Source organism: Trachinotus anak, unplaced genomic scaffold (genome assembly GCF_046630095.1).
Source record: "Trachinotus anak isolate AG129_WGS33_773 ecotype Australia unplaced genomic scaffold, CSIRO_AGI_Tana_v1 ptg000028l, whole genome shotgun sequence".
In the NCBI taxonomy this organism is placed as follows: domain Eukaryota; kingdom Metazoa; phylum Chordata; class Actinopteri; order Carangiformes; family Carangidae; genus Trachinotus; species Trachinotus anak.
This window is the reverse complement of record NW_027273879.1, coordinates 19,473,563-19,501,396: the sequence shown is the minus strand read 5'-3', so window position 1 is coordinate 19,501,396 and position 27,834 is coordinate 19,473,563. Positions and strand designations below refer to the sequence as shown.

The window sequence follows — 27,834 nt, the reverse complement described above, 5'->3', positions numbered from 1 at the left end:
ACATACTGTAAAAGTTAAACTAATTTCTGTTACTGCAGTTCCTCAAAGGTGTAGAGCAGCATGTTATTTACATTACTGAATGAGTCATTACTGGCTGCAAAAGCATTAATTGAGGGTTTGACAAAAATAAACACCTGTCACCCTGTGACTGATTTAATGTCCTGACATCTGAAGTCACCTGTAAAGTGGATTTAAAAGGAAATAGGTCAGCTCAGTGCAAAAGTGGATTTTTCTGCTGACAGACTTTACAGAATTTGGCTTGTGACAGTTTTTAACCATGATCCCCCAAAATAATTTGTTCATCAAACGAGAGTCAAACGACTTCCTGCTGTTTGCGTTTTTTGTAGCAGGTCGCTTTAGACAAACTGTTCTGTCCTTTATCAGATTATTTGTGGTTAATCTGTCAGAAAATGAGCCAGGATTTGTATAATCACACATAATTTTGATGAGATATAAATTGAATAGATCTAGATTAGATTTAATAAATAGATTTTTATATATTCAGTGATCCATCCCAGATCTGTTCACTGTAAAACGAACGCTGTGCAGAGTCTATATGTCCTGTAGTCTGTCTCATAGAGTGTATGACACCATTGGCATATTAATAACACATTCATTAAACTGCAACATCCTCAAAAATCTCAAAAAGCTGTTATAAGGCACAAAACGTAGATCTGCATTATGGGTAAGAATAATAAACCAAGACCCAACAAATTAAACTAGAACTTCAATCAAAAGGTTTAAAGCAAAGAGAAATTATTCTAAAAGAAGCAAGAAAATCAGTACTTCATTTGTTTATTCCAAAACACAAAGAAAAGTCTTAAAAAAACACTATTTTACATAAGTTTTTAATGAATAATCAAACCTATAATTCAGTTCCTAACACAATCTCACACAAAGACAGAAGATAAAACACAGGATTAAGCAGGGTCATATAAACTTCATCTGAGGTAAAGACTATAAATGTGTGAATCATCATGCAAGGCCAGGTATCATGTGTTCATGGATTTTGTGAGAGGAGCAGCTGGATCAGCTACACTGTCCCTGTTCCATCACGGAGGCAGAAACCACTCTGAGGAACTATCAAAAACACATACAACTCTCTGAAACCTCATCAGAGCTCATAATCATGTTCGACCTAAAGGCTGGACACAGGTGCGATTAGTCATCAGGTGAAAACAGACAAAACCTCTGCAGCACTTCATGCTCATGGGAAAATGTTTTTTAAAAAATATGTTTTGTACATCAATCTGGGATGATGAGAGGAACTGAGGATTTCTGTTTTATAATATTTAAATATGGATCTATAGTGATAGATTTGGAAGAAGTTGTGTGGAATTTACTGCTTAATATTCACATTATGAAATTATTCATTTGACAAAGTGAAAATTTCTGTTTTGTTTTCTTCTGTTTACCGTTGTGGGACTCTTAATAAGCTGTTTTTAATTTTCCATATTTAACGTATCACTAGTAGATGAGGCTTACACTAATAAACTAAATCCTGTGATTATTTTTGTTATTCCCACATTAAATAAAGAGAGATCCAGGATTAGTTTCAGCAGATCTCAGCCTGATTTGTAACAAATATTCCTGTTGATGGGATGATAATGATACAGAAAGTGTAAAAGCAGGCTGGCCTTAAGTCGAGGACAGAGCGCCGGTTGGTTATTTAAGCCCTGTTATTTACAGCCATGGGGAGGGTGGGGGGTGGGGGGCAACAACAACACAGGAACATATTGCCGAGCAGATTGCCTCAGGCCAAACGTAGCTCGACGCTTTGCTCTCTGTGAGAGAAGTACGTGTCCAACACGAGACTGCTGCCACTAATTGGTTATTTATTTTATTTCTTCACCACGCTGGTGTTTTCGCTCTCTCTCTCTCTCTCTCTTTCTCTCTCTCTCTCTCTCTCTCTCTCTCTCTCTCTCAGCTTGTTTGCATCTGTGTGTCAGTCCAGTTATCTGTTGTGCGTTAAGGTGAATTGTGTGTGTCACAGTGATGAGTCTGACTGTGAGAAGTGAAAAGTAAAAATGTGAAGAGAGAGAAGTTGAAACTCTGTCAAAGAAGCTCTGAGGGTTAAAGTCATGTTTGAGAGACTGTTATTGAATACAGCGTGAACAGAAGACAGTGAGAGGTAGAATCACACACACACACACACACACACACACACACACACACACACGACTCGTACACACAATCACAAACATATTATAGAGGCATTTTCGGTCAGTTACATAAAGTATTCATTTAAAATATATAACGAGAGAAACAAATAAAATACAAAAACAATATAAGGGAACTTGAAAATAACCAGGAGAAACAGCAAAAAGATAAAAGCGAAAAGGACAGCCACAACCTAAAGAAGCTAGAAAACAACTGTAATAAGCTAAACAGGACAACCTAAAGAAGTTAGATAAGACTCAGAGGAGAGGCTGAAGAAACAACCTTAAGAAAGACAACATGAAAAGCATTAAAACAACCAGAAGAAGCTCAAAAAACAAAAGCGCGCATGAACCTGAGAACAAGCTAAAGAAGCTGAAGAACAATCGGAAGAAGCTGCAAAATAAACAGAAGAAGCTGGAACAAGCAAGGAAACTGAAAAACAAACATGAAAGCTTGAGGAAAACCAGCAGATCCCAAAGAACAGCAATAAAAAGCTGAAACACAACCAAAAGATGCTGAAGAACAACCAGATGTTGGAAGACAATGACACCAAACAACAACACACCTTCATGAAACTGAAGAAACTAGAAAATAAACAGAAGAAGCTTGAAAATCAACCATGAAAATTAGACGACACATAGGAAGCTTGAAAATGACCAGAAACTAAAGAACAACCATGAAAAGCTTGGACACAGACTAAAGAAACTAGGAAAACAACAAGCAAGACAACAAGAAGAAGATGAAAACAAATTCAAACAATCATGAGAAACGTAGACGAAGATTAAATGCTGCTTCCCTACCCACCCCCTCTGAGTTTGTGTTGTCACTGTGTTGAGATATTTGTTGTGCTAAAATTGACCACAACTTTATCTCCAACTTCATCCTTGATGCTATCAGGTGATGCTGTCACAAACACTGAAGTAATGAAATGTTTGGAAATCAGTGAGCTAAAAATGGGTGAGGCAGGTTTGGTCCTGACAGTTGGTCAAATTTATTGCTGCAGAATTTAAAAAAAAAAAAAAAAAAAGGTTCTTCTTCTATTCTCTATTGTCTGCATGCAGATGGCCATGAGCTGAATCTGTGTGTGATCTCTGAGTAAACCAGCCTGCCTGTCAGAGAAATCCATGTAAACCCTCACAAGCATTTCTGCACCCTCCACACCAACTTCGCTTTATCTCATTAAAACTTCCAGGAGATGGAGCCAGGGGGGAGCGCTTATTAGATTTTACTCATCAAGATGAAATTACCAGTCAAGACAGTAAAGCCAGGACTGTAAAAAATGGTTGTATAATGTCTGAGCTTCCTCAAGTCTGAGAAGCTGCCCATACAGTAATGTAATATAAATGTCCCCATATTATAAGTGATGTTGCCATATATATCACCTATAATGGTGGAATGGCGGACCATGTGTTTTTGTGTGTGTACGTTTGAGTCGAGCACTTGGTGAATATGGACCTGGTTTTCCTGAATGAAGCTGTCTGTGTGTGCTGAACACTTGTTTCTCTAGCTCCTAAAAAAATTCAGATTTCTTGTGCAGGTTTGGAGAACAAATTGAGAGTTAACTCCAAAGTTGAGGGTATCCCGTCTTCTACTAAAACTCAGTCTTGATTTCTTTTCAACCAAGAAGATGACTTTTCCTGAACATTAATCAGTATCTGTATTTACCTAAACTTAAGAAAATACCACTGTTATCACTTCATTCTACTCCTGGGGCGTCAGATCAGCAAGCACCTATTTCCTCCTTCATGTGTGAGGTACGGTGGCCCTGAGAGCTCACTGCACTGCAACTTAGAGAACCAACCGATCCTCCAACCTGAACAATCACACAGGTCGTTTTATTCAACCCTCTGATACGACCCATAGGAGTGTCTCCTGGAATGGCAGGTGTACCTGACTTTGTTTGTCATGGTTATAATAATAAACATGACAACTGTATCGAGAGCAGCGTACCAATCTTCATTTTCACGGTTACTATAATGGTCATGGATTGGTTAGGTTTGGGCAGGACACTAAAAAGTGATGAACGCATTAAAAACGGCATCAAAATGAATTCAAAATGATACATTTTAAAGATGTATAATAATTTATTCAAATGTATATTAACTAGTATTCATTTATCATTCCTCTGTGACCCCATCTGCTTCTCAAGTGACCCCATGTGGGATCTAGACCTGAATGCTGAGAAACTTGTCACAGTAAATGTACATGAGGACAGAAATACAAGAACACACACATTTCATCACTATCCACTGTGTCCAAACTGAGCACGCTCAGCTCACAGGGCAAAAATAATAACATTAAAAAAAATCATCAGCTCAGAGCTAATCCCACCACGGCCTGTAAACATTTTAATACCGGTGATTAGCAGTGATCCTAAACCCCAGGCACCCACCCTCCCTCACGGCCCTCCCAGGCCCCAGCTCCTCTCCCACCCCAGCCTCGGCTCAGTGTCCCTGGGGAAGCTGGCCAGGCAAGTCCCTGGATTAAGGCCACTCTGTGCTTTGGACCCTCGAGCCCCGAAAGTTAAACCCCTGGATGCTCGCCACTTCATTTTTCTAAGTGCCATTGGCCTTCTTGTTAGGATTGTTAATTAAAGTTGGATTTATTCAAGTGGCTTTTTGGCAAAAAAAAACCCCAATGCTGCTATTTCCTGTTCTTATCCTCTTTTTTTAGTATTTTAGTTGAGTGTTTGAGTTGAGTTCTTGAATTTCAGAGTCTCTCTGTCGATCCGTCTCTTTGTCCGTCCATTGTATCTGCCTCTTTTTTTAATTGTGTGTGAGAAAGTGGGATGCTGTGTTTCAGGGGAGGGTGGTGATTTTTTCAGATGAGCGAGCAGATGTTGCAGTTTCTCAAGGGGGATTTATGTCAGGATAGGAACACGCACACTCACGCACAAACGCACACACTGGGCTTCATGTCATTATGTATGCATTTCAACAGTCAACATCTACACACTGCACAAAGGTCCCAGAGTTAGAGACTGATTTTAACCATTAACATGCTGCTTTCAAGGAATAATCCAAAATTCAAATTAAAGTGATGGAAAGAAGACTTTAGTTCATTGGAGATTTATTTATTGTAAACAAACTGCTTTATAGGTTAAAAAATAAAAGGCTAAATATAACACAATCTTCCTCTTGCCACGGCAGCCTTACTTGGTCTGGTATGACCAGTAACTAATGGTGACTAATGTTAGCTAAATATACCAAAGTCTGTAGCTGACATTGCTGAGGCAGTTTTCTGACTTGACTCTGTGTGTGTGCTATGATTACACTGTGTTTCAAATGGTCTGTACTTATCTAACACTTTTCTAGTCTAATCGACCACTCAAAGCATTTTCCCATGAAAGGCACATTCACACACAGTCATACAGTTGTTGCCTACAAACATGGTGCTTTTCTACCATAGTCACACACTGATGATACATTGTGGGCAAGTGGGGTTCAGTATCTTTCAGTATCAGTATCAGTTCAGTATCAGTGCCCAAGGGCAAATGCAGACTGGGGGAGCTGGGCATCAAACCACTGACCTTCTGATTAGTGGACGACCCGCTCTACCTCCTGAGTTTTATCACTGAGGTAAAACACAAAGTAGGTGGGAACACCTACCTCACAAGGAGACATGTTTGCTGTGTCCTGCTTGTGTAACCACTCAGTCAAGTCATTAAAATGAGCATCGCATTTCTACAACATCACTGGACTCACAATGGACAGTACCAAAGTGTCAAAATCGAAAGCACAGAATGAAACAGGTATCGGCTGTGTCCAAAATCACTCACTACTAGTAGTAGTGCTATTCGAATGTATAGTTACCATTATTGTACCTTATATAGTGGACTCTTAGTATCCCACAATGCATCATGAAAGGTAGTGAATAACCCTTGGTTACTCACCAAGCAATGTGCACCATCAAGCATTGTGCTTACGCAGAACAAAATTAGCCGAGTAGCGTCTGAAAATGTCTTTTCATTTTACCAATGAGCTCACTATGTAGTCCTCTACATAGGACTCCCTGGATGGTGAGAAGGGAGTAGTGATATTGGACATAACCATCGTCATCTTCTTCCCTGTCAAAACCTGGTGCCTACATTACCAACAATGCAACTTGACCCCTGACAGTTCTGTGTTACATTCAGGTGTGTTGTGCTAGTAGCAGCTAACGTAGCCTTGAGCCTCTACCCTGAAGCAGAGATGAAGAGTAGGCAGGGGTTTGGTGAACTCATTTTTCTCTAATGCACCATGCCCAGATTTTTTTCTTTCTTCATTTTCAAACCCATTTACCAACCCAACTGACACTGACTCAGGTGACATCACAAGAGGCAATTTATCAGATTAGCTTCCTGTCAAGACACAATGCTTTAGCCACTTTTTTTCGTATGCAATAGAATGATAGACTCTTGCTTAACAGCTTTTTGGGGCTCTGTTATTGTGTTCACCTCTTTCAGCACTCGCCCGAGTCCTCTTCCTCCCAGTCACCACTTAGTCCTCACCAGACCACCAATGGAGAAGAGGCTGATCAAGCCTGGAGATCCAATCATAGGAAATCATATACAGGCCTGTCCCATAGCACAAAGCTGCACCGAGCCGGCAGCGTCAAAGACCTGATCAATAAATTCTCTGGTCCAGATCCAGTGTCTCCTTCCGGTTCCCCTCAAAGTCCTGTTTTGGGAGTAGGACAATCCCTGAAGTCTGCTTCTGCAGAGGTTTTCAAGTCCACACCAAGCAGCGTTGGACCAGAGGAGAGTCCAGTACCCAGCATCACTGTCACTCCTCCACTCAGGGAAACGCAGAAAGGCACCAAAAGTAGTCAGATCACTGCACGAATTGATTGTCCAGTGGGAGGCAGCACTGCAAACACTGATTCAGAACCAAGGAGCAAAACACAAACCACAGACTCTGGTAGAGAGTCGGTGGCGGACTCTGGAATGGGATCGGTAAGAAAAACAACCTCATTACCGATCACTTTGAAGTCCTTGCATGAAATGCAAATCTTGCATCTTCTCTACATGAAGACGGCACGACAGCATGGCACAACATGGCAGGTGTTCTCCTTGCATGATTCAAGCACCGCTCTCAATCCGCATGATGACTTGAACACATAAAACCACGACAAGACGCTAAAGCACTTCCTCTTCAACCGTACTAATCAAAATGGCCTCAGATCTAAATTTCACTTCTGTCTTTGATTCTTTCCTTGTAAATGCAATTTTTGTCTTCAGACTGAAATAATAACAACCTTCACACTATGACTGTACGACTGTTGATTTTTACTGCATGAGGTGATTGCGGCATATAGAGCTGCTGTGCATTTTTTGCCTTCTGTTCGCTTGAGTTTCTGTCTGACACTTTGCTTGGTGAGGAAACAGTGGACCAGCAGCTTATTGCAGCATATTGTCAACAGTATGTGCAAAGGTGGGACAAAATCATTGCTTTGCAAGACACACACATGACACACAAGTGTTGGCTGTGCAGTCTGACTCAATCCCCAAGTCAGGACCAAGAAGTTCCAAGTCCAAGTCCAAACTTTGTGTTTAAATAATTTGTCTTTCTGTTCTGCCAAACACAACTGTCCCTCCTGTCCACACAACATGGTTGGCTGCTGTTTGATTGATTCAGTGTATATTTGTTGTCCGGAAAATGATGAGTTGAGTTGATTCCCTGCACACTTTTCATGACGTATCTTTCAATCTTTGGGCGTTGGGAGAATATCAAGTTATTACAAGTCAGAAGGTTGAGGTCCAAGTGAAGTCACTATTAATTGGTGTCTTGTGACTTTTCATATTTTATCATTAGATTCATGACTTGAGTCTGACTCCTGTCATGCATCATGTGATTGGAGTCCACGCTCCGCCACAAAAAAAGGAAAGAAACAGCTCTTCTCCCATATGCTCCATTTATTCCCAAATGTTTCCCTTCATCAAGTTTGATAGTTCAGTTGTTTTTTAACAGAAGAGTGAATATTGGATTTATATGGCTTTAGGTCTGCAGAACTAGGCAGCTGTTTGCTAATACATTAGCCATAACAATTTATATTCTGATAATACGTCAGCACTGTGTGTTGTTCAGCTTTTGTGGTTTACTTCTGCCCCCTAGTGGCCAGGGAAGACTTTTACTGTAGGTTTTAAGAAACCCCAGTTAGCATCCACTATAGCTGGAAATATTTGGGAACGAATTGCATACACATAATTTTTTCCAGACACAGTTAAATCGGTGTTAATTTTCACTTCACCTCCTTTATCAGTTCTTTTTTCTTTTACTTTCCTCTCCATTTTATTTAACCTGTGTGTACCATATATTCATCTTCTCTCTGCTGTCAATCACACTAGCAAATGCTCAACAAATTAATCTTTGTCAATGTTATATGTGTTTACCTGGGTTTATCAGGGCATTCTTGTCCATATATGTTGATACAGATGTATTTTCATCTTTCATCCAGGTTTATTTAACCCCTCTCTCCTCACCCTCTGTCTCTCTTCTGCAGGAGTCTGAATTTGATCCAAACAAGCAGCTGGACAGCCCGTCAGAGGAGGAGCCCTCCACACCCAAAGCCGTGCAAACCAGCCAGAACCCGAAATATCAGCTGTTCCTCAACAACGAGATGAGGACCAACGGGCTGAGTAGCAGGGATGCAGATGGCCCAGGAGGCAGTGGGTCAGCCGGGGAGAACGGCCCCAGGCAGGCCCGATGGGAAACCACCCGGCTGGGCCTGAACCACTACCGAGGGTCCCTGGAGTCCCTAGCCTCACGGGACTGGGACACTATGTCTGACAGGGTGGGTGAGGTGCACCATGGAGTCTATGTATGTGTGTTTGTGTGACTCAGATCAGGGAGATTAGAGATAAGAGAGTTTTTGTGATAATCAGATGCGGTTTTACTGCTGCATGCCTGTAAGTCCAGAATCACAGAAGCAGTTATTAAACAGTGCCATCTCCTGGATGAAACACTGCTTCAACTTCTGTGATTGCCCATATACAGTCATTAAAAAATAACTATCTTTACCATCTATTACTGTTGAAACGTAAAGCATAAAGCATAAAGCATTGCAAAATGACATGGTTCACATACAGTAAATGACTAAAACAGAAATCTATCCTGTATTAGTGTTTCTGTAATGTAATGTCATAATCCAGTTAAAATGGTAAATGTCATATGTAGCATTCACATAATAACATTTTTTCCTTCCAGTTATTGGACCGCACCATCTCTTGGACAAAACACAGATTTAAGGTTTCCTCATTGGCCGTCCTGGTTACCACAAGATTCAATTATAACAGAGTTCCTCAACTTCCTCTGGTCTTCTACACTGTTTTTAGATCCTATAATTCTCAAGACCCCAAACAGTGAAAGATTTATTTCATAGAAATATGGTTGAGAAACTCTGAATTACACAATGACAGAAACTCTTTATACATTATCAAATCATATCTAATCAACTGACACCTTTCATGCAAAATTACAATGTGTTTAACTTATTTATTTGACTCAGTGAAATCATGAAATCATTTATAATTAACAGCCAATAATAATTAATATAATATAATGATCCTGTTAAAGTAATAAATGTTTTGTTAGTTTCAATTTTATCTACACCTAGTGTAATAGTAGCAATAATAATAATAATAATAATAGTAATAATAATAATAATAATGTTAAAGAGCTTCACTGAAAAGGTTAAGAATCATTTCTAATCAGATGCTTTCACAAGTAATATATTAAAATTTATGTTCTATTTGAGTATCAGTTTAGAAAAGTGAATACCTCAGTGATAAGATTAATTACATTAACAGGGTTCTTGAACATGTTTAGTAAATGCAGCAGCTTGTTTCATACTGAAGTGAGAGCACAAATTATTTATGCAAACTCATAATCACGGCTACAGCTGCACTTCTGAATTTGTCATCAGTCAAATCGTTGGCTTTCGTCCGCTCCCTCTCTGTTGTTCTCGTCTCCTTATTGATTGGAGTGTTGTGTTGTTTGCTTGTTTACAGGTGGGTGTTGTTGACAGCCCTCCCCGAGTGTTCAACAGTCCGTACACCACAGCCACCTCTATGGATTACAACCCCATGTATCGGATGTCAGAGTTCAAGGTTTGCAACAGTTTCTTATTACCAGTGATGAAAAATACACTGACACAAGTACTGTACTCAAGTACAACTTTGAGATACTTGATACTTCTACAACACTACATTTCACATCAGGCAAATATTCAACTTTTTACTCCACAACATTTATTTTGCAGCTATAGTTCAGATCAAGATTTAACATAAAAACATGATAAAATGGGTTCCTCGGTGGCTCACCTGGTAGAGTGCGTACCATGAAGGCTTAGTTGCTGCAGCCCGGGGTTCGAGTCTGACTTGCAGCCCTGGTCTACATGTCATCCGCTCTCTCTTTCCTGTCTTTCTCTCACTGTACCTATAATTAAAGACATAAAAAGCCAGAAAAAATAATTTTAGAAGATAAAACATAAAAAAAGATAAAATATAAAGTATTACCAAATATTAAAGCAGTGGTTCAAAAATATTTGGATTTTGACCCTTTACAAAAAAAAAACATTAGTGTCTAATTGGAGCTATGTGTCACAGATTTTAATGTCTATGAGATGTTAGCAGTTTCAACAAAGAGATGTTTTAATTTAAATAAAAAATGTCAAATTGTAAAAAACATCAATACTTCACAAAAAAGCAAAGATTTGAGAAAAGACCAAAAGATCTATTTGGTGACCCTTCAGGAGCCGGACTAAACTAGATAACTGCATATAGACCTGTTAAAACTAGCTTCACCTCCAGCAGCAACAATCTAATACCTGGTATATAATAACAAATCAGTCACAGAGGAGATTTTTCCTCAGAGCTTTGATACTTGAAGTACATTTTTCTGATAACAACACTGTTGTGTTCCTGCTCTCACGTACATAAAGGATCTGAGTCACTTCTTCCACTGCTGCTTATTAACATATATTATATAGATTTTTTTCTCTTCAGATTTTAGTTTTAGAAATACTTTTAAGGTCACATGGACATAATAAACTGATACAAGTCAGCCATGTTTGGAGTTTATAAATAAAACCTTTCAAATCCTTCAAATTTGAACAGGGCCCAGTTGTTTGTAATATTAAACACATTCTGATACTGACCCTCCTGTGTGCGGCTCTCCTCGTCTCCACACTCAGGGTGGACTGTCTCCTGCCACCTCAGAGATGAACCTGTACAGCTTCAACAGTCGCAGCACCAGTCCAGTGGGCATCCCCACACCCACCCTCAGCTCCCCACGCCCCCGATTCTCCGCCTACGACACTCTGGTGAAGAGGAGGGCCGAGGTCAACAATACCGTACGTTTGCTGACACCTGCACAGATGACATACTCTCTAGCATCACTTCCACAATATATCATGTGTTTTCATGTTCATGTGTTTTCTACTACAGGTGGTACCCACCCACTACAGCATGCGCTCTGCCACTCTGGGGGCGCCCAATAAAAAAGACTACATAGAAGAGCTGACCAAACAGCTGGACGCCTGCCAGAAGGTAAGTTTGAACAGGTTGGTGCTCTGCTGGAAGAGTGTGGTTTGTTACTGCAAGTAAGAATCCACAAAAGACTACAGCTGAAACTATATTAAACCCCTGCATTTTACACAAGTACACTTTAGCAGACAAACAGTAGCAGAGGTCTTGAGCTAGAATGTCTGCAGCATGAAGGGGTTTCCTAATTTCAACCCATGTTGTCACAATTATTGATATTCTAGTAAAGAAAACAGTATTTTGATGGTGTGTGTTTTCTCTGCAGCGTAACCAGTTCCTGGAGGCAGAGAGTGTGGAGATGGATAAGGAGAGGAACCAGATCAGGTCCTTATTTTTTTCCTTTATAGCTGTCTCTCCTGATGTTCTCCCCTCTTTATCTTATCCATCTTTTCCTTATGAAAATGTTATAATATGTATGAAATACAAAATGTGTTTATGTACATAAATTAAAAAATATCAATATGATAAATTTTTACATGGTATAACATGTTGTGACCAAATATGTTAATGATGTATATTTAATTAATATATGAAAGTTTATTCTATATTTTTCTTATTATTTTCTAATTAATTTTGATCATCTATCCTCCCATTCCGGTAGAATGGCCTCAGACTTTTGGAAGCCATTGTGTATAATATCACCATATATTTAGAGGCTTTGGGATGGATGTATATTTACAGAATATACTGTATCTATAATATCTACAATAGAAGAATATAAACATACATGAACATACATATTGTATTGGCAAGACATATATACCAATATATAAAATCATTCCAATTTTTATGAGGTTTAATGTGTAATTTTTACATATGTGTTTAATATAGATATATAGAAAGTCAAGATATGTACATATATTAAAATTGCGTATGGGTGAAGTTACTCTTGATCTCTTGTACTTCAGCTTCACTCTCTGTTGTCTGAGTGTAAACCTGAAGTGTGACACACTGCAGTCTGACCAATGAGGCCTGTCTCTCTGTGAAGGTTTGAGATGCGCAGTCTTCTGGTGAACAACGAGGACCTGCACCGGACCAACACCCAGCTGACCAATGAGATGAAGAGGATGAGGGAGCAGATGATAGAGATGGAGAGAGAGAGCCAGTCCATGGGAGAGAAATACAGAGAGATGGAGGTATGAAGGGATGGATGGGTGGATAATTAGAAAGATACTGTAGCTATACAATAGCATGATGACTCTTGTCTTGTCTTTCGCAGATTGAGGTGAAGCAGGCCCGCGACATGATGGTGGAGGCCAACACTCAGGAGTACGCCTTCAACTTCCTCCAGCAGTCCCTCAAAAACAAGATCCAGGACGCTGAGGTGCACATTTTCACACAGCAGCAGCAAACATCAGAAACTAGAGCACATGAATCTTACATATTGATTCTGAAAACTAGATGTATGCCTTTAATTGTCTGTAGGATAACTTGGCATAGTGGCTAAACCCTGTGAACAAGATAGATAATAAACATGCATGTGTTGACTGATGCTTCCGATCCAGAGCCTGAAACATATGAAGAAATAGTTGATTTTTCCCTTTTTTTTCATTAAAAAAACATAAAGAAAAGCAATTTTTGCTACAGTTTATACCAATGCACAAAGACAAAATTCTGATATGTTTCGTCCTGTAGGAGTTAACTACAACACAAAAAATGTCCTTTTATTTTTCTATACAATAGCAAACGTCACTGATAAACTATATAATAATCAAAAATATTTAAAAAAATAATAATCATTCATCACAGTCAACATCATGCCTGGTTTTATTTGTCAGGTTGCAGTTGAGAGTGTGGACTACTTTCATAATGTTTCTTGTGGTGCGTTCAGGTGTTTATGGGAATCTCCATCGACATACATGTGGTCTTTGAACTTTGTGTGTGCGTGTGTGTTGTGTTCAGGAGAACCTGGAGAAGCAGACACAGCACGCTCAGACTCTGTCTGAGAAGCTGTGGCAAGCAGAGAGAAGACTGGAGGAGCTGGAGGCCGACAAAGGCACTAAAGACAAGAGGACGTCTGAACTCAACAACACCATCCTCAGGCTGGAGACAGAGGTACACAGACACTTTCTTTTCCACCAGTAATAACTGAAACTGTCTCATTTCATAGGTGCTATATTTTCCCTTGAGAACACTTGTAAACTTGTAGTTTGGTATCAATTGCTGAAAAAATAGACACAAAGTTGTGAGTTATTTGAGTTTAGTTAGTTGTGTTGAGTTGATGAGCAGTAAATATTCATTTATTATTGCAAACTTCCGAACATATGTTTACTATATGCATATTTACAACTGCTTAGGTAAAAACAGGCAAGAGCGTGTGTGTGTGTGTGTGTGTGTGTGTGTGTGTGTGTGTGTGTGTGTGTGTGTGTGTGTGTGTGTGTGTGTGTGTGTGTGTGTGTGTGTGTGTGTCTGTGTGTGTATACATAAAAATGTGTGACATCCTGTGTGTTTGCAGCTAAGCGAGGCCCTGCAGGTGTCCACGCAGACTACAGCAGAGATGAGCCTGCAGCAGAAGCTGCGTGAGGACGCCCAACTGAGGGTGGAGGAGCTGGAGGAGTCTCTGCTGGAGAGGGAGCAGGAGCTGCAGAGACTGCAGACCCTCGTCAGCAAACTGCAGGGAGAGGTACTCCACCTGTCTAACACTTTCCCATCAGCCTCAGCTGGAGTTTGAGACATTGCATACTACATACTGCAGACTATTAACACTCGTGACTTTTTCTGGCATCTTGGTTATTTGGTGTCACCTGGTTTTATGTTGTTGGACTAATGAAACAAACTTAACATCTTAAAGCTCCTTATATTGACTAATATCTGTGAACACCTTTGGTATGAAAGCATCATCAGGACATATGTTCTTGCACGTGTGTGTTCAGGTCTCTGGCAAGCTGATCGATAAGGAGCGGACACTGGAGGAGGAGATCCAGCTGAGAGAGAGGATACAGCTGCAGTGTAAGCAGGCGGAGAGGATGGTGGACGACCTCCAAATGGAGCTGCAGACCACAAACCAGGCCAGAGATGACCTGTCCAAACAAGTCAAACAAGCCCAGGTACTGATCAGTCGAGTCAAACATTGTCAACGGCAGCAGCACTAAACTCAAAGGTTCAGTAATTTCCTGAAGCAGCTGGGGACTGTAGTTTTTAGCAAACATTAGCCCACAGGAAGAGACGGTGGAGATGCTGCACTAGTGAGTGTTTGCAGCAGTAGGATGGTGAATGTTTGAAAGAGACAAATAATAAATAAATGAATAATAATGATAATAATAATAATAATAAGACAAAGTGCTTTGACAGGCAGTTAAAAGGCAATGGTAGTCAAAAGCAACAGATGGAAGGCAAACAACAATGTAAAAAAGGGGAGAGCAAAACCACACACACACATACACACAAACACACTCACACACACACGCATGCACAGTAAAGGCCACAACAGAGATAATAAAAAGATAAAAATAATAAAAAGGAAAGAAAATTTAAAAAATTTAAGGAAATAAAAAGATGACATCGTATAAAAGCAAGTCTATAAAAAGGACGTTTTAGAAGTGATTTAAAAGAGTTTACTGAAAATAAGGGTCAATGGTTTGTTAATCTCACAATACTTGAGTAAATATGATTGGATTTGGTCTTTTCATAGAGTTTCTCAACTATAAGGAGGAAATAGAAAATCACTTTAGATAAATTCATTGATAAATCTCAGCAGTAACACAGAGCTGTCTATTAGTATCCACCTATTAATGACTACAGACCAGTCACATGGCTGACAGAGACAAAAAAAAAGGGACAACTGTTAAACACTTCCTCCTTTTTTCATTCTGGATGAATTTAAAAATGATCAAATATTTTTTTCATTTTCTGAGTGTTTCATCCTTCACAGTGTGTTTACATGCATGAACTAATGATTCAAACAGAGATGTCCACTTAAATTAATCAGTCATGAAAACCATCAGAGTTTGGGGTTAATAGGGCATTAATTATGCAAATCCTCTTTAGCAATCACTGTGCTAATTCCATAATCCCAAATATTCACCATGTCTATTTCTGAGGACACTTAATCTGTCCCATTTCTAAATAACCTGAGTGACAAACAGTTGTCATCATGAGGACTGACCTCACATCAGAGACTGTCTGAAAAAAGTTTAATTGACTTATTATTATTATTTAACTCTGCCTCTTCCAGGAGAAGATGATCGACCTGGAGAGCGACCTGGAGGAGCTGCACGACAGTGAGCAGAGATGGGCCGCCAAACACAAGAGAGCCATCGAACAGGTAAACGCACAGGAAACAGAGGAGGAGGTAACAGAAAATATTTATGAGTTTGTAATGACACATTTTCTGTGTTTGTGATCAGACGGAGCAGCTGCAGCTGAAGCTTATTCAGGAGAAGGATCTGAACGACGAGCTGGAAACTGAGAAGGTTGTCATGGAGAGACAGGTACTGTGTGTGTGTGTGTGTGTGTGTGTGTGTGTGTGTGTGTGACATTTAACACAGCTGGACCTTTTGATTTATCAATACCTCACTCTGTCTCTCTCATTCATATTGTTTAGACCTGGACTGAGCTAGCTTTTTAATATTGATATATAAAAGGAGCCATTTATAAGTTTTGCTAATGCTACGTGGCCAACGTTAGCATTAACAGCTGTTTACTACAGTCTAGAAGAAACGTTGTGAGTTCAGCATCAAACTTCATTCCTTTACTCACCAAGAGCTGTCTCCAGAAGTTAAAAGCAACCCTCTGGTTTTACTTCTGTCACCTCTTTTCTTCTCCTGAAGTTAGCACGCTAACCAGCTAGCCCCAACCCACATGGCTTGTTTCATCATTTCCCAATACCGAGTCACTGAATGCGTTTCCATTAACCTGCGTCATGCACTATTTTAAATTGTGATCTTAAAAACGAGTAATGGGAAATGCAAATGTCATGAAGAAATGTATAATTTGTTTTTTTAGACTATTTAACAAAGTAGCTCTGCTCATAGTATTAACTTTATTCATAGCCTATATTTTGAAGACCTGGATTCCAAAATGATTCACTTTTAAAGTTACAAATGACAGAATACACTGTATGTATTTACAAAAAAGCACCAATGTTAACTCTTGTCTCAATCAAGTAATTTCTTCTGCTGAGGTTAGCATGCTAACCAGCTAGCTAGCTTTCCAATAGCGAGTCACTGTAGCCTCCAATCTGCCCTGAAGACATAGTGCTGCTTAGAGGACATATTATAACCTCTTATGTTGTAAATGCAACAATGGCTGAAGCTCTTGTCGAGCAACAGTCACCAGCACTGGCAAAGAATGTTTGAGAAGGAACCCTTACATGAACTGTGACCAATAGACACACTGAGCAGGATTTACACATGAAACAAACCTGTCAGTGCTGTCAAGTGGGCACAGTTTGTAATATGACTGTCTCCAAGCTGCATCAAATGTTTATGTACTGTAATAATTGATCATCTGTGATAAGCTAATGTTGGGCAGAATTATCAGTGATGCCTCAGTCAGGCTCGCTCTGAGACACATTATTCCCAAAGCGCTGTATGAACAAGCCTACAGTATATCAACAACACTGTTTAAACAACTGTACATCTAAGCATGTAAACGATCCACACCAGAGGAACAGAGCGAAAGAGAGCTTCATCTCTGATTACAAATCCCTTTCCGTTTACAGTTGCGTGAGCTACGTCTGGAGGTGGAGGAGCTTCAGAGCTCCAGAGTTCAGGAGGATGTCATCTCCAGGGCAGAGAGCCGAGTCAAAGAGCTGGAGAACTTTCTGAGGACTGAGGAGAGGTCAGTCACGTGGCTTGTCCGACAAACCACCATCAGCAGTGTCATGTATCAGACAGTGTATCAGGGTCCTGAGGTTTTCCCAACACGTTCTCAGATCACTGTCACACCTGTGGTTTGGTTCACTTGGTTTGGAACGTGAAAATAATTAAATATGTCATTGACTTTTAGTTCTGATCAGGTTCATGTTCACAGTGATTTTCTGCAAACAAGCTAGGGGCTGTAAATATGACATGATGTTATGCATTTATTGACCAGTTACTGCATCTTCAGCACTACATGGACCCACAAGGGCAAAAATCTCTTCTCTGATTAGCCCACAAAGAAATACTTCATCATGATCACTAATGTTATAATCAGCAGCAAGTCTTCATGTCATAAACAGTCACAAACCTACTGAGGTTCTACTGTGATGTTACAGGAGCTTTATTACTGTGACTGTGTTTTAGCTCCTTTCACTCACCTCTTACTGAGGAATCAGGAACATAAAATACACAACGTTGGGCACAAGCTCAATTCACCTTTGGTTTTACTCTCACGTCCTGATCCACATGTATGTTACCATGGTTACTAGATTCTGTTTTACATAAGTATAGCATATGATATTGCATATACACATTGCTTTCTTGACAGTTGGTGATTAGCATATAGATTTTTTAGTGGTTTCTCTTTTAAATTCCTGCACCACAAAACACTGTGGTTAGTCTGCTTTGAGATCACACTACAAAAAAAAAGCTGCGCCAAACGTGTGCATTATTATAACCTCCTCAAGGCAAACTGGTAATAGTAACTGGACTTGAAAACTGTTAATAACCTGTGGTTATTTTTACCAGTCGTAACAGAATAGCAGGTAAAAGACATTCAAATTTTTACTACTGGTGTATAAAAAAATTCAGAGTGACTGGCAGTCAGCAGTGTCATCTGTCAGTCAGTGGGCAGGGGAAGGCAGAATAGTTTTAATTCAAACTGGTCAAACGGTGCAGTACTGGACTGAACAAGTAACTTTTAAAAGTTTAAATTTCTGCTTAGAATCACTGCCTGTAAAAGAAGATAAACTTAAATCATTTGCAGAACCACACCACCATGGTTACAAAATAGTTATCTGTAATATAAACCATAGCAGTGTGTTTGTCTTAAAGTTCGTTGTTGGCTAATGTTTGTGTATTTGATGCAGGAACAAGGCGGTTCTGACAAACACCATCAGTAAACTGGAGAGGAGGATCAACGAGCTGAGCGATCAGATGGAGGAGGAGCACAGAGTAGCCACTGAACAAAAGGACCTGGTGAGACACACACACACACACACACACGCAGACACACAGATAAAACTATACAGGATGTTTAGAGGAGGATCTGAGCTGAGTCACAGACAAATGTCATATTCATCAAAACAAATGCACTGATTGGTTTGAAAAACCTGAAATATTAATATGTAATAAGGCCACAGGAGGAAACATGTGTCTCACTAGAGAAAATTCATTTCAAAGGTTTAGATTTGGGATCAGGTTCTGTGTTTGGAGGCTGTGCTTGCACATTATTATCATTAAAATAGGTCTGGACACATTTGAACATTTGAAGATATTACATGAGATCGTCTTCCTTTGTTGTTGTTGTTTTTTTTTCTTTTTAAATGCATCACTTTGCAATAATTTTACTTGTATCGCTCCCCGTTAGATAGGATTTTTTTTTTTAGGGCATTCCCTTGTTTGTAGATATAACCGTTTTCTGACCTTCTAAATATTGTTATTAGAAGATTTCCTTTTTAGGAACTTGCTGTCCTGCAAGAAAATGAGTCTTTTGGGACATTTCTTTGTAGTATTCCCTTAGTGGCCTCCTGTGTTTGGACATTCATGGAGTTTTTCAGCATTTTCTTTGAGAAATGTTTGAAATGTTTTGAACATGGTCACAAAAACCTGAGAGAATAATGTATTGATGTGTTTATGTAGATAGACATGTATGTGACCTATATGATGATGTGATTGGCTCGTACACAAAAGTTAAATAGCTGTGTTAAATCATTAGATTTGAAAAAATGAAATGAAATGAGCAGAGAGGTTTTTATGTCTGGATTGTTACCAGATGCATCTGTCCAAACTAACTGGAGCTCTGTCATCCTCCAGATGACCCAGAGGATCCGCTCTCTGAAGCGTCAGCTGAACGAGGCGGAGGAAGAGACGAGCAGGAGGGAGGCGCAGTACCGCCACACCCAGAGAGAGCTGGCCGAGGAGAGAGAGACGACTGGCCGGCTGCAGAGGCAGCTGCTCGACCAGCACCTGCAGACAAAGTACGTACTCTATACACATGTGTATAGAGTGTATTCAAAGTTTGAGGATGAAGCTGTCAAACCTCCTGAAGGCCTGAATGTATTTGTAAAAATACACTGGCCTCTTAATGTAGGGTATATAGCGTCAGTATGACCCCAGTGGTTACAGTGGTTAAAGGGTCAGTCCACCTAAAAAAGCACATACTTACTTACCTCTAGCGTTTGCTATCGGTCATGCAAAACTAAATCAAACATCAACTCTGTCTCTCCAACAGGCGTAAGGAGACTCTGACCATTCGTCAGACTCTAGATAACCTGAGGCTGGACCTGAGCATCGAGGATGAAGACGAGGATCAGCTGCCACAGCAGCAAACAAACAGCGTCACCAAAGTCTAAACCTCACACATATATATATATATATATATATATATATATATATATATATATGAATTATTTTTAAAGGCATAAAACCAACTACATCTGTCCACTGACAGTGAAGTCAGAGTGTGTTTTTCAAACCTGGCACAAGCAGTCTTCCAACTAATAAGTTTTCATCTAATGAGCAGAAACACCCATAATTCCACCGGGAGTTTTACCATCACGTTTGTTAGTTCTCTGCTCTGCTAAATGTTGAAATGTTATTTTATTTTTCCTGTAATTACAAAGACAAAACTCTGAGTCCATAGCTGCATTTACTGAGTTGTGTTTAGTCTGTGAGCACTTGTTGGTTTCCATGAAAAATGTGGTCTGTTTCCACACAGTTATATATAAGTACATTATGTGTTTGTCACTTTATTCTCCATATGATAAATTGTGCTTCCCCATAGACAGTGTTTTGACTTAACACTAGCAATTGATTGGAATTAATTAATTGTAAGGGAAGTCTGTGTCTACAGTATATTTTCTACAATAAGTAGCAATTTACATGGTTCTTTCCTGGACATATAACAAAATTAAAGACTCTGATTATTTATCACCCTCTCCTGGTGTCAAGGAGGAAATACAACACTAACCCATAGAGCACTGTAGAGAAAACTCCTGGTGGACTCACAGCCTCACTGTCACTGAAACACTCTGACTCTTTGGATATGATATGATATGATATGATATGATATGATATGACATGACATGACATGACATGATATGCTTTGCCTGCTTGTTCTGTAAGGAAAAACGTGCAGGAGCTTGGTGCAGAGAGATGTTGACATACAGTAAAAGGGAAAAACCTGCTGGTGACAATAATGAGTTGATAAGGATTTGATTTAAGCTTTTGGTCTGCTGTTGTAGTTGCCACAGAGAAACAGCTGAAATCTGTTGGAACCTTTAAACAGGTGGAGGAGCATTTTGGAGTGGATTTCATACAAGCCTTCAATTCTGAAAAGACACTTTTAGTTGTGAGAGACTTCAGTTTGATGATCGTCAGAATGGGACTTCACTTTCACTCAGTTTGTGACTCAAAGAATCACTGGTTTGGGATAAAATCAAAACAAACTTCTCCATTCTTCAGCATTTGTTTTTATTTGGAGCTTTGCTGACAGTGCTTTCATAAAGAGGGATTTTCCATATTAGAAAGTGTTTAGTTTAACATGTATACCACATTCTTATGCAGTATTTGAACATATCCCACACTGGTTGTTGACATATTACAAGGTAATGATACACAACATGTAATAACTGCAGAGGGGGGGTCTTTGGATGCGATCGTAGCTGTTTTTGGTCCCCACACAAAAATAATTAAGATTATTTATATTGAATACTTTTTGAGCGTTTATTTTATTTTCATGATTTGAAGATCTCTGAATTTCCTGTATTTGCAGTTGCTGGGAGGGCACAAAAAACTTTAAGAAAAATGAAATGATGCATGATTTTAGACCTCAGTTTCAGGTATTTAAGGGGGTTTGTTATTGTATTAATGTAATAAGATTTGACGGATAAGAAAATCTCATGTCACACTTGCTGTTAATGTGCGTCTTGAGTTGATTTTATTTTATCTAAATTCATTCAAATAGACTAAAACCGACACTTTGGATGGACAGCAATGGGTTTACTTAAAATACAGTTTTTAAATGTTCAGAAGTGCAACTGTTTGAATGCAAGATGTCTTTTAATGCAAAAACAGACAAAAAAAACAAACAAAAAACAAAACAAAAAAAAACATTTTCATTGTGTTAAAAACACAGTTTATATGCTATGTGGTTTTCTTAACCATTTGTTAATGTTCTCTATGCTCTTATTTTGGAGGAAATAACATTTTTCAAAAGAAAACTAGTAGCACAGACAGAAATAATCAGGACGGAGTCATTAAATTCAAATCATCAGTAGACAATGAGGCTCATTCGCTGGTTTAACTCTCAGACCTTGGTTATGGTCAGTCCTGTTGTGACAGTCTTCTGCATGTTCTTTGTTTGAATCTGTTGTATCTGTTAGAAACACAAAGCTACTGTTCAGATACTTTTTGGATTTTTATGTTTACACATGTTGGTGTATTTGCTTTTTGGAAAGAGGAGCATAAATCACACATTTTCTCTATGAAAGAGTTTCATATTTCAGCTGCTGGGAATGTATTTACTTCACAGTGTCACTAGTGTTTTCTCATAAATGAAAGTGGCAGTGCCTACAAATATGTAAAAAATGAAATACACTGACTTATTTTTGTACTACACTTCACCTTCTGCTGGTTCTGCTGTTCTTGGGTATTTATTTTTTGTTTTTCATATTGTCTCTTTTGGTGAGAAGTTTCTTAGCAAAATGCAAATAAATTCTTCTCCACTGTGAATTCTAGCACGTGTCTCTGTTTTATGAGAAAATCCCTTGTAAACTTCATTCCTTTACTCATCAAGAACTGTCTCTTGTAGTGATTGTGGGATGTTTTAAGATATTTTGTCAGTTTCTCAGGAAATAATGTTTAGATATTGATGTTCAAAATCTGACATAATGATGTCAAGATCTATGATTTTGTATAATTTAGTGCAAATCCAGATAATAATCCATATCTGGTGGAAGAAAATATTTGGCCTTGGCTGAGGTATGAGAATTACTGAGAGCCAGTGTAGTTCTTAGTGCATTTTAAAACGCTGTTTTAAAATGAAAATAGTGTCTGTCCAGAGGAGCACTTTAGCTCTGTATCAGAAACAATCTGCATCCATACTAACACACCTGAAAACACATACATGCGAGACCATTGAGCCAGTGTAAACAGGAAACGGATGAGCCACATTTCAGTCTCTATTTCTGACTTATTCGCTCGTCTGACAACAGAAATAGAAAAACATGCAAATGTCGACAGATTTACTGGAACTTCAGCTGTATTAGAATACTGTGTATGTGAACAGAGAGAGGAGAGAAGCAAATGTTAAAGGGCTACATCATCTAGTGACATTATTGACTTTTCAAGCAGGTTTTAGCTACTTTCCAGCGAAAGTAGTTGGCAACACTGGTCTTGGTAATTGATCAATGTTAAACTCCACGTACACTTAAGGCTAAATTATAATATGTATTGTATTAGCAGTGGTGAAAAGTAATTAAGCACTGTAACTAAGTACAGTTTTGAGGTACTCTACCTGAGTATTTCCATTTTATGCTACTTTAAACTTGCACTCCTACATTTCAGAGGGAAATATGATTTCAACTGCACTACATTGATTTGACAGCTTTAGTTAAACAAGCAAGACACTGTGAGGACTATGAGACTAAAAGTTAATTGCAGCACAGGGATGAGGAGTTTAGGGAGGGTAAAGAGAGAGGAGAGAGAGCAGGAGGAAGGAGAACATGGGGGTTAGGAGCAGAGGTACCAGGTCTTCCTGAGTCTGGATCACTGCTGCCTTCAGGTGGGAGGTTTCCTGCCTGTGTTCAGCCAGGAGACGAGACCTGTCCTCCCACTGGCGAAGTGACACCTTCAGGTTGTTTTCAGCCTGGGTCAGTGCGAGCTGGACTTTGAAGGACTCCTCAGCCTCTCTGGCGAGGCCGGTCTCGGCCTCCTTCTGTTTTTTTTGTTTCAGCTCTGAGAGCTTCCCCCAGCTCTGCAGCTGTTGCAACTTGCATATATAAATTAAATTTATATCTTTAACATATTTGGTCACAACATGTTATACCATGTAAAAATTCATCATATAGATATTTTTAATATCTGTATATATACAAATGTTACTATAGGTATTTCTTATATGTTATAAACTTTCATATATCCAGAGGATGTGTTAATGTGATAATAATATAGGTAACATATATGGCAACATCACTCTTGATATAGGGACATACATGTCATATATAACATTTCTGTGTGGGTGTGGTAAGTAGTTAAGACCCAGATATTTTTTTCACAGCTATGTTGCTTGTTGCTTTGTGTCTGCTGGATGTTACAGTCGGCAGCTGTTTGCCACTTTATTAGGTGATAATATGTAATGTATTTGTGTTTCCAGCTTATTCAGCTTCATCAGTTAATGCTGCCTGAGATATATTTTTGGCACTTCAGTGATTGTCAGTCAGAATCAATGATTCTAGGTCCTGGGTCAGATTTTAAATCCAGAATGTCAAATCAGCACTTCAGCCTGCTTTCTTCTATTTCTAACTTTGTGTTAATTTGTATGGATGTGTACGGTATGCCTTAAGAGGTGTCTGATTGTGTGTCTCCAGGACGGACAGTTCCAGGATTACAGGAGACGTGTGGATCAGGAGGAGATCCGAAGACTAAAGATGCTGGTGAAAACACAGTCACAGCAGGCCGAGGCCCTCAGGAGAGAGATTGGCCTTCTGTCCCGTAAAGGAGGCCACGTCTTGCCCCCCAGCCAGGCCCCACTGCCCCCGCTGCCCCCCCTGCCCACCTCCACAGCCCGCACCCACATCAGCAAACAAGGATCAGGGCGTCCATCCAATGTCCTATAAATGATTGTTATGTTAAGATGAAAAGACACTTCTGTTTGTTGGCTTCTGCTTATTCATTGTTCATGGTCTTTAATGATGAGTATTTGATTTTGTCTTTAGTGAAAGCTGGATACTGGTCTTTGGAGTGTGGAACCTTTTGATATTTTTCACCCATGTAATCTTTCATCTAGCAACACCTTCAGCTAATTATTCATATTTTAAAATGGAGCCTGAAAACAAACAGGCAATACATGTTGGGCGGCTGAAAGTGGAGTAATGTGTTCTCTTTTTGTTAATCCAGCTCAAGGAATAACTATCTATCTATCTATCTATCTATCTATCTATCTATCTATCTATATATCTATCTATCTATCTATCTATCTATATACATACATCTTCTACTGTGAAGCTCAACTTGTTGTAATGATGTGAAAATTAAACAGGCACCTGATGAATACACACAACAACATTTTTAGTCCTAATCAACCTGAATTTCATATTTATACCTTGACAGCAGAGGAAAACACAACTGAAATCAAAATGTGATAATGATTCTGAATTTTTTTATTATTTAAAATGTGGGAGGGAACCGGAGCACCCGGAGTAAACCCATTGGGGGATGGTGGGGTGGGGGGGTTGGGGATGTGGGGGAAGGGGGAGGGGATATAGGGGGGTTGTTAGTTGCCCTTGATGCACCATGTGAAGGGCTTGATCAAAGCCTTCCCCACAGATGAGAAAAACCGGGCAACTTTGGACTTCTTCTTCTTGGGTGGACTGAGGACGGCATTCAGGTGGATCTCTAGATACCTCACAAGAGCATCATCAAAAGATGTGTCGTCTGATGCTGTGGCGGCCTCCAGTAGATTTTCAGGAGAGCCAAACTCCGTGTGAAGGTCTTTAGTCAGGGCCTTGTTGATTTTCCTCAGCTTGTCCTTGGATTTTCCAAAAGAAGAGCCACAGATGTTGACTTGATCCTGCGCCGCCTCTGACAGACGCTTGGTGATGGCGTCGATGTCGACTGGCTGTTGGGATCCATCGGTTTTGCTCGGGACTTTTGTGAGGAGCCTCAGGAGAAGAGCAGTCATGAGGTAGTTGGTCATCTCATCTGATGTAGAAGAGGAGCTATCAGTTGACTCTGCTAAGAGCCCCTGACCGAGCTCCTCAGGGGTTAACACTGGACTGGGGGGACATCCTTCAGGAGTGGGGGGACATCTTTCAGGACTGGGGGGACATCCATCAGGAGTGGGGGGACGTCCTTCATGACTGGGGGAAGAAACTGCTGGAGGCTCAGAGCGTTTGTCAGGAGATTCTCCTGGAGCCAACTTGGGTGAGGTCAACTCACGACCATCAGCATGGTCACAGACATTGAGGCCATCCTCTCTGACGGATTCAGATGGTGCAGCCTCAGGAGGTGGTGTCTGACTTAAATGAGAAGGTGTTGGGATCTGCTGGTCTCTGGCTTCAGGGGACTCCAGTCTCATGATGTCCTCCTCTTCTGGTGTGGACAGCATCTTTGTGATTACATCCTGGATGTCAGTCAGTGCACCAGACACTTCCTCACTGTAGTTGGTTTTCTCTGATGGTTCTTTGTCTATCCACAGTAGCACCTTCTGTAGGAACTTCTCCACTGAGTCCTCTGTAATGGCGTACAGAACCTCAGGAGAAAACGGTGACCGGGTGGCCTTCCTGGTTAATTCAGGGATGACAGAGTCTGAAAGACATCTGTCCGTTGAAACCACGGGAATTTGATCTGTCAGGCCAGCCATCAGATGTTCGTACAGTTTATCGACCAGTTCCTTTGAGAACTTCCTGATCTCGCCACTGGCCTTGATGTTCTCCAGTGTTTTGCTGGCTGCAGAATCCTCTGGCTGGTGTAACTTGTGAAACAGTCTGTCAACATCAGTTTTTATGGCCTCAGAATTAACTGTAGACCTCTTGGTCCTCATGCTGACCTCTGACACCATGCTGGTTGGACTGGGAGTTTCAGGTGTAGGCCTGGGAGACTCTGGAACAGCTCCTGGCATCAGACATTCATCTTCAGTGAGTGTCAGCTGAGGGGACCGTGCACCCTGCTTGAGCCTCACCAGGAACTCTAGGCGTCTTGTCCTAAACTTGCTCTTCAGCTCTGCCACCATTTTTACATATTGTTCTTGGGCAAACCTGGAAAATCTTTGTTTGTGGTAGATCTGGATGGAGTCGGTGGTGTCGTCTGAAGGTCTGGCCTGTGAGGCAAAAAACTCTCTCACCTTGTTGAAGATTAACCTCATATCAAAATGAGGTGTTGGAGAGATGCTTTTCTCACTGCATCCGGCAACATATTCCAAGTTGTCATAATGCAGATCTTCTTTTATAACTTGGACGATATCAGACGCTGCATCCTGAGCATCCAGAGAGATGTCAGACCGGGGAGAATCATCGCCCTCTTCTTCCATGTCTGGTGTCTTGCTGGACCATTTCAGGAAAATGTCAGTCACAGCTTTAGTGGCAGACGGGACGGAAATCTTTGATTTTACGCTCTGAGGTGTTTCACATTTCTCTGGTTCCTCTATTTCAAGGACCTCTGGTGTTGACTCAGAGCTTTTGTATGAGGAAGACTCTGTGATTTTCGGCTGCCAACACTCTCCCAGGCACTGGAACTTCAGTCTATCCAAATATCTTCTCAGACATTTGCTAGCGTGAGACACCATTTGACCAAGAGATCTGATGTTGGACACGGAGCCACTGACAAAAACAGCCGGCTGTGACGGCCAAACAGGGCTGTTGATGGCTGCAGACACAATGGAGTTTACCTTCTGTGAAACTTCCTCTTCGACTAGTGCTGTCAGCTGTTCAGCACTGTCATATTTCTCCTGTGGGACATCGAGAGCGAGAGCAAAGCTCCGAGAGAGTGAGTCTCCCACATTTGTGTTGAGGTTCTCTAGAAATATGTTTATATCGGCCTGAGATTCCCTCTGGTGAGAGCTGTCCTCAAGCATTGGCTTCACAACTCTCAGGACAATTGTACAGAGAATCTGTATCACTTCTGTACACAAGTCAGTCAGTGCAGCTGTTGTGGCTGAGTCCTGAATCCCTGCAGATAACATGTTCCACTGTACTGCAGAGAACCTTTCAAAATATTTATTCACCACGGGCAAAAGAGCCTCGGGTGTGACGACGGTAGAGTTGTCCATCATGGATACGGATTGGTCCATAACAGAAGATTGTTGTTTTACAAAGCTGCTGTAACTGCTTCACTTTGTTTACAACTTACTGT

At 40.2% G+C, this 27,834-nt stretch overlaps 1 protein-coding gene across 1 annotated transcript in view; it reads left to right on the top strand.

Moving 5' to 3' along the window:
- LOC139611305 (myosin heavy chain, embryonic smooth muscle isoform) overlaps positions 1–22,497 on the top strand; it is a 61,243-nt gene extending 38,746 nt beyond the window's left edge. The window contains exons 7-23 of the mRNA XM_071465857.1: positions 6,605–7,093; positions 8,641–8,931; positions 10,148–10,246; positions 11,332–11,490; positions 11,585–11,686; positions 11,946–12,004; positions 12,669–12,816; positions 12,900–13,004; positions 13,583–13,735; positions 14,136–14,303; positions 14,554–14,727; positions 15,855–15,944; positions 16,027–16,110; positions 17,343–17,461; positions 18,633–18,741; positions 19,579–19,742; positions 19,997–22,497. Of these exons, the coding sequence (XP_071321958.1) occupies positions 6,605–7,093; positions 8,641–8,931; positions 10,148–10,246; positions 11,332–11,490; positions 11,585–11,686; positions 11,946–12,004; positions 12,669–12,816; positions 12,900–13,004; positions 13,583–13,735; positions 14,136–14,303; positions 14,554–14,727; positions 15,855–15,944; positions 16,027–16,110; positions 17,343–17,461; positions 18,633–18,741; positions 19,579–19,742; positions 19,997–20,117 (2,634 nt within the window). The 3' untranslated portion in view covers positions 20,118–22,497. The remainder of the gene's footprint in view (positions 1–6,604; positions 7,094–8,640; positions 8,932–10,147; positions 10,247–11,331; positions 11,491–11,584; positions 11,687–11,945; positions 12,005–12,668; positions 12,817–12,899; positions 13,005–13,582; positions 13,736–14,135; positions 14,304–14,553; positions 14,728–15,854; positions 15,945–16,026; positions 16,111–17,342; positions 17,462–18,632; positions 18,742–19,578; positions 19,743–19,996) is intronic.
- The last annotated feature ends 5,337 nt before the right edge of the window (positions 22,498–27,834 follow it).